Source organism: Notamacropus eugenii, chromosome 5, assembly GCF_028372415.1.
Source record: "Notamacropus eugenii isolate mMacEug1 chromosome 5, mMacEug1.pri_v2, whole genome shotgun sequence".
NCBI classification, from domain to species: Eukaryota; Metazoa; Chordata; class Mammalia; order Diprotodontia; family Macropodidae; genus Notamacropus; species Notamacropus eugenii.
In genome coordinates this window covers 50,854,232-50,861,222 of record NC_092876.1, presented here as the reverse complement: position 1 = coordinate 50,861,222, position 6,991 = coordinate 50,854,232, and the positions used below count along the sequence as shown (strand labels likewise).

The following is a 6,991-nucleotide window of genomic DNA, read 5'->3' as shown; positions in this document are numbered from 1 at the left end:
GCCTCCCCGTGACTTGCCCACCCAGGGTCACTGAAGGAGACAATTATCTCTTAATTAAGTCTGCATGAGACCCTGTCCTCCATCCCCCATTAAACTCAGTGACTAGTTCTCATTAAAATGAATAGGGGGAAATGAATAAGCATTTCTTAGTGCTTACTATATGCCAGACACTGTGCTAAGTGCTTTACAATATTATCTCATTTGATCCTCATAACTCTGTTAGGAACTATTTTTGTCCTCATTTTATAATAGAGGAAACTAAGGCAGACAGAAGTTAAGTGACTTGCCCAGGTTCACACAGCTAGTAAATGTCTGAGGCCAGATTTTAATTTAGGTCTGTCTTTCTCCAAGTCCCGTGCTATATGCATTGAGATATCTAGCTGTCTTTAGTAGAGAATCTTTGGTGAGGGGTGTTAAGTCCAATGAGAGAAGGTTTAGGCACATATTTGAAAATAATAATATATTGTGGAATGGCCTAAGGCATTACGACCTGGGGCTACTTAATGGAAGAGGCAGTATCAAGCTGGCATTTACTAAAATGATATTCTAGGGGCATGGGTCTGACCATGTAAGTCCTTTTTTCAGGAATCTATGGGGGCTCCTGCTAACATTGAAATAAAGTTCAGGCTCCTTTGCTTATCACTTGGACCCTTTGAAAATTGACTCTTATCTCCCTTTCCACTCTGATTCCATAATCTTCCCTCAAACAATCTGTGATGTAGCCACACTAGAATATTTGATGTTTTCCTGGGCATAATATTTTATCTCCCACTTCCACACCTTTGTATAGGCTGGAAAGTTCTCCCTCCTCACCTCAGCCTTTGGATTCCACAGCCCCCTTCAAAGCTCAGCTCAAGTGCCACCTTCTACAGGAAGCCTTTCTTGATTGCCACTTACTACTTTGAAACTTGAGAAATTACTTTGTATAGGGATAAGAAAAAGAAATATGTGATTTCATAGGTGTGGAAGATGCCCAGGTAAGGAAACTCCTTCTATTGGATCAATTTATAGTCTTAAGAATGTGGCTGAGAATGACTAAGAGGCTAAGTGACTTGCCCAAGGTCACACAATCAATATGTCAGAGGTAGAATTTGAACCCAGGTCCCTTTTCATGCTCCCTCTGTTGTGTTTGTATTTTGCATGTACTTTTGAGTACATGTTGTTCCTCACCTCACCTCCTCCTCCCCAAAAAAAGGAGCTGTAATGCCTGGCACATAGTAGCTGCTTAATAAGTGTTGTTGAGTTGAACTGAATTGAATTCCTGCCATCCCATGTTGCTGGAAGTGGTGGTGTATAATGGAGACAATATTGGCTTGGGAGCCAGAGAACCTGGCTTTAAGTCTCACCTCTAATGCCTGCTATCTGTGTGACCTTGGGTAAGTCACTTTACCTACCCCCAGGACCTCAGATTCTTCATGAGTAAAATGAGGAAGGTTGAACTAGAATCACGAGATGGTCTTTGAGGTCTCTCTGAGCTCCAGACCTGGCATCCTAAGAGTTAAAATGCAGGGCAGAGAGAACTTTATTTGTAACCAGACAAACTGCATTCAAACGCGATTTTCCAACTGTGTGACCTCAAATAAATCGCTTTGTCTCTCTGGGCATCAGTTTCCTCATCTGCAAAATGAGCCAATTGGAACAAAAGGCGCCTTTGAGCTCAAAATCCGCTGATCTGTGCATTCTGTTTCCATTGATAAGACATTCCTTTAAAAGCACACTTCCCCCTTGTCTCACTCTTTTTCGAAGATCCGGCTCGGGATCCCCTCTTAGTGAGTTTCCTGCCCTCTTCCCTTTGGGCCGGGTGACTGAGCACAGCTTTCACAGTTAATTATCTCCATTTTAAGAAAATGACGGAGTCATTGATGCTTCAAACGTTCGTGCTAATGATACTGGTCTGTAGTTCCATTTTGCTTTAATAAAAACCATCTGATCTGAGTGGGTTGGGTGGGTGGGTCTTCATCTCCCCCCTGTAGTGACTGCTGTTCTCTAGCCCTGTCCCTCAAAACTCTCTCAGCCTTAGGCCCTGGGGAATGGGCACAGGGGAATCTGGGGCCAATGAACCTGGCTGGGTTCCGGACTCTTGGCTCCAGGAAAGAGAACCGATCTGGGGAGGATTGTGGTCAGGACCCTGAAACCATCGGACAGAGTCCTTCGGAGATCCTGGAGAGGATGGAAAGAAGATAGCATGCAATCCAGGAAGGGGCTCTCTGGACCCTTATGGACTCATGTAGTCAGGAACCCTTTAGGAAAAGGGGGCAACCTGTGGTGAGAATGGGGGGGGCAGTGTCTTGGGTAGGGAGAAAAAAGGGAGACTGCCATCTTCCTGTTCCCTTGTCCCTGCTGTGCTCTTTTTAAAAATAAATAGGGAGAAGAGTGTTGGGTGGGAGTGCTATTTCCACTCGAATGGCTCAAGAGCCTGAGGGGACTGGCCCTTTCCAACTTCTGTGAAAGATCAAGAGTATAGCCTGAGATACCCAGCCAGGAGAGGTCACTGCTGGGTAGTGGCCACCATCCATCAACTGGGCTCCCATTTACCACATTGTCCTCAGTTCTGTCCCTAGGCAGTGGAGGGGCCCTGTGCCCTTTCTCTGTTGTGTCTTGGACACTGCTCAGTCTGGAGACTAAGGAAATAAAGAGTTCAGTGCCTTACTATGCAATAAAGTGCTTCTGGAGTCAAAAATCAGACTCCCTTTCCCAAGCTTTCCCTCACTTCCCTGAAGTCCCCTCCCTCCTCTCTGCCCCTCCCCCCACCCTGGTTTTTCCTTCAGGCAAAAAGTTTACAAAAAATATCCCTCTTAAAAAAAATAAAGTCAGAATAAAGGAAAGAAAAGATAGTGGATGTCCCAGGACTAGAGGTTGGTCCCACTGGGTAGGGGGATTTTGTATCCATTTCTTAGAAGCAGAAGACAGATACCCAAGCCCAGGCTACCAGTCAAGAGTACAGCTCCTAGGGCTTTAAGGAAGGAAGTCCTGCTTCGGGTGAAGGAACTAGGTGCCATGATCCCCAGCAGGGCTGTGCTGACGGTAAGAGTGTAGAGAATGGAGACCCCTGTATTGAGTGCGACGATCTTTCCAAATTTAGCAAACGGGGCAATAATGCAGAAGAACAAGGGGACCGTTGCTATGACTGTGGTAACTGCACTTGAGACGATGGCCACACCCACATGGCGGACGGCCTCCAGGGTCCTCCACTGACGCTGGGCACTTGGGTCCTGTCCAAAGGCAAAAGAGGGATGGGGAGGGTTTCAATCAGGAGAGAATTTAGAACCTCTGGGATGTCCTAGATTTCAGATTTGCAGGATCATATGGTTCAGGGACCTTAGATTTATCCAGTCTCATTTTGTAGATGAAGAAATTGAGTCAGAGATGAAATGACCTGCCCAAGGTCATACGGGTGGTAAGTTGCATGGTCAAGATTTAAACTTCAGTTCTAGGTCTCCAAAGTCTTTTCACTGTAGCAGTTTGTATTCCATGATGTAGATGCAGACCCCATCTAAGAAGCAAATCCTATGAATGGTAAACCATGATGCACTCAGTTCCATTGGAACAGCACTTAGTACTAGAATGGGCAGAGGTTGAGAGATGGACAACTAGATCAGCAGCCTTTTCCCACTCCACCCAACTACCTTCACCAGCTCTAGGAGTTGCTGGATAGGGTTCATTTTTGTGGACCCTACTTATCTCTAGTACCACCTCCCCCAATCACAGGGGGCAGATCGCACTCTCCTAGCATTCAGGGCTGCTCAGAACATGGAGGACCAGTCTCCCTCTCTTCATCTCACCTGGGGCTGATGGGACAAGTGTATATAATATACTTGAGTATATGGAGCACGGTTGAGTGTGTGTGTGCGTGTGTGTGTGTGCACGTAAGAAATATACCTGTGTATTTCTAAGATAAGGTGATGTATGAACCCTGCTGCTTGTGTAAGTATGACACAATGAGAGACACAGAAAGATGGGGGGGAGGAGGAGGAGCAGAGAGGCAGAGAGGAAGAGAGATCAAAAACAAAGAGACAGAGAAGGAGACAGGAAACACAGGGAGAAAGTGAGAGAATAACGACTGTCAATAAGTCATTGTTGTTTGTCCTTCCTTCTCAAAAAGGACCATGACATCAGGGAGGTGATGCCAGGATTTGCAAGTGAATTGGATTTAAATGAAGGAGAGCTGTGCAAAGTCACCAGCCTCACTTTCTCCCCCAAAGCCATCTGGGTCCAGTGGTCAAATATAGATCAGGACAACTGGAGATCGTCCACCATTAAGTCAAGGATGTAGAACACTGATGTAGGTCGAACCTCATCTCTAATTTAGTAGATATCTTAGTTGCCTAAGCCTCAGAGTGGTTACATGTCTCACCTCTGGTCATGTCAGCTAGTAATTGTCAAATTCTGCTCTTTTTGATGCTAAGTCCAGACTGCTATCTATTATGATATGTTGCCCCTGGCATCTCGGGGTACATTTCTTTGGGGGGGGGATGGAGGTCAGATCTTTGATTTCATTGAGTTTAAATAAAATTTTAAAAAAGCGAGAGGAGCTTGGGAACAGTTGCTAGGGGTGGTAGTGATGTAGAGAAACCTCTCCACACCAAGGTAAATGAGTACCTGGTCTGCATCTTACAATCTTAGAGAGTCACCTAGGACACAGAAGTCAAACAACCCAGCATCATATAATCCATATGTGTCAGGGGTAGAATATAAGCTCAGGTCTTCCTGATTCTATTGACAAGGTAACCCTACCTCTCCCCAGGGTACATGTGGGAAATAATATACTTGCCCATGAAGTACCCATAGGTACTGTACCATATATGTGAGGGAATAGGGCAGGGGGATAGAATGTCCTAGTTAGGGAATGAGGAAACTTACCATGGTCAATCTTTCAAAAATATGTCTGGGGTGCTTCTAACTTGTTTTTTCAGGACCCTGGGCAGAGCCAACATGAAGCAAGGTGAGGTTGAAGTGAGTGGATGAATGAGACTGACTACATTGTTTGGGGTTGGTCCATGGTGCAGATCATAGGATCTGAGTTTAAATTCTACTTACCACCTGTGTGACCTTGAACAAGTCACTTGATCTCTTTAAGCCTTATTTTCCTCCCTTGTAAAATGAGGGAATTGGACTGGATGAGCTCAGATTCCTTCTAACTTTAGATGTATGACCACATTACTCATGGTTTCATGAGTGAAGGGAATTCTCAGTGCAGAAACTTTCTCCACAAATGCAGTCCAGTAACTGGGTTGTATCTTCTAGCTAGATTTAGCTCAGGGGTTCTTGACCTGAGGGTCCATGAGCTTACACACATACACACACACACACACACACACACACACGTGTGTGTTACCAGCAGGGATCTGAGATAAATATGCATATATCAACATAATTTTCTCCATATATGTGCATGTATGTATGTAATTCAACAGAACTCTCGCTATCTGTGCATAAACGTATGTATATTTCAACATAACTCTTTATACATATATGTCAACATAATTCTATATGCATGCATGTATATTTCAACATAACATTCTATAGGTATGTACATATTTAAATACGTGTACACAATGCACATATGTATGTTTCAGTATTAACTATGTATCATGTATGTATATTTTTATATAATTTTATATATGCATGTATGTATATATCTCAACATAATTTTCTCTATATATGTATGCATATTTCAATATGATTCTCTATATGTATATTTCAATATAACTGGTTTTCTTTGTAATCCCCTGTATTTTATTTTGTGCATTTAAAACCATTCTTCTGAGAAGAGGTCTGGGGCTTTGACAGATTGTTGTCAAAGGGATCCATGACACAGAAAAGGTTAAGAAGCTCTGCCTCAGAGAGGTTCCTATAGCATAGAGAGATTAAGTGACTTACCCAGAGTCACACAGCCCACATGTCATAAGTAAGTCTTCCCAGCTCCAATGCTGGCCCTCTCTCCAGTCTGCCATATTGCTTCTTCTGACTACATTGGAGCAGTATAAATGCCTTACTTGCACATGACCAACCCAAGAGGGGAGGGTGATTTCTACCTTTAACCATTCCTGTCTAAATGGAACTCTGAGTACACAGAATACTAATCCTGAGCCCTCTCTCCACCCTATCCTCATCTCTATTTAGCTCAAAAGCTTTAGACCTCTGCTAGTAACTTCCTACCCTTATCATTGGTGCTGGAGAAAGAGCTTTGGCATCCATAAGAAATAGGTTCAAGTTAACTAACTCTATATGGAACCTTGGGCAAGTCAGTTCTTCCCTACTGTGCCTCAATTTCCTCATCTGTGTAGTGAAAAGGTTGAGAGTTCCTTCTAGCTTCATGGATTAAGATTCTATGATTTGAGTCAGGTGAGGAAGACCTGCCCCACCCCACCCCACCCCGACCCCTCTCCCTTCCCAATTTCCCTGTTAATTTCAAAGATACCACCTTTCTTCCAGGCACGTAGATCAACAACCTCTTTTACTCTCTTTGTCATCCTCTTCTATATTTATCTGGCCTGGATGTGACTATAGTCAAGACAGATTATGAAGGACAAGCCAAGAAAAAGTTGATAAAATTCATGGAAAACTCAACTCCCTCCTCGAACTCACTCCACATATCCAATCTGTTGATATCTTGACAGTTTTATTTTCCAGCCTCTTTCCCCTCCCGCTCAATTTTGCTCCTTTTGCAAAAATAACAAACTTCTTCCAAGTCTACAGAAGTCAAATGAGGCAGATCCTTGAAAACCAGCCTGTGATTCCCCTTTCCCCACCCCAACATCTGTCTCAAATTGCAGTATCTATGCCTTTTTACTTACACAGCACCAATCCTGGAGCCAGCTGTAGTAGTCTCCTATTGGTCTCCTTATCTCAAGCTATTCTCGCTCCCAGTCCAGCCTCCACTTAGCTGACAAAGTGATCTTCCTAAAGCACAGATCTGATCATGTTACCCTTCCTGCTCTCATTCAATAAACTCCACTGACTCCCTATTGCCTTCAGAAAAAAAATATTA

The 6,991-nt window shown here is 43.8% G+C and overlaps 1 protein-coding gene across 1 annotated transcript in view; it reads right to left on the bottom strand.

The window, feature by feature from the left end:
* Nucleotides 1-1,506: 1,506 nt before the first annotated feature.
* Nucleotides 1,507-6,991, bottom strand: part of DISP3 (dispatched RND transporter family member 3) — a 43,521-nt gene continuing 38,036 nt past the window's right edge. Inside the window, exon 20 of the mRNA XM_072608857.1 lies at nt 1,507-3,212. Within this exon, the coding sequence (XP_072464958.1) occupies nt 2,850-3,212 (363 nt within the window). The 3' untranslated portion in view covers nt 1,507-2,849. The remainder of the gene's footprint in view (nt 3,213-6,991) is intronic.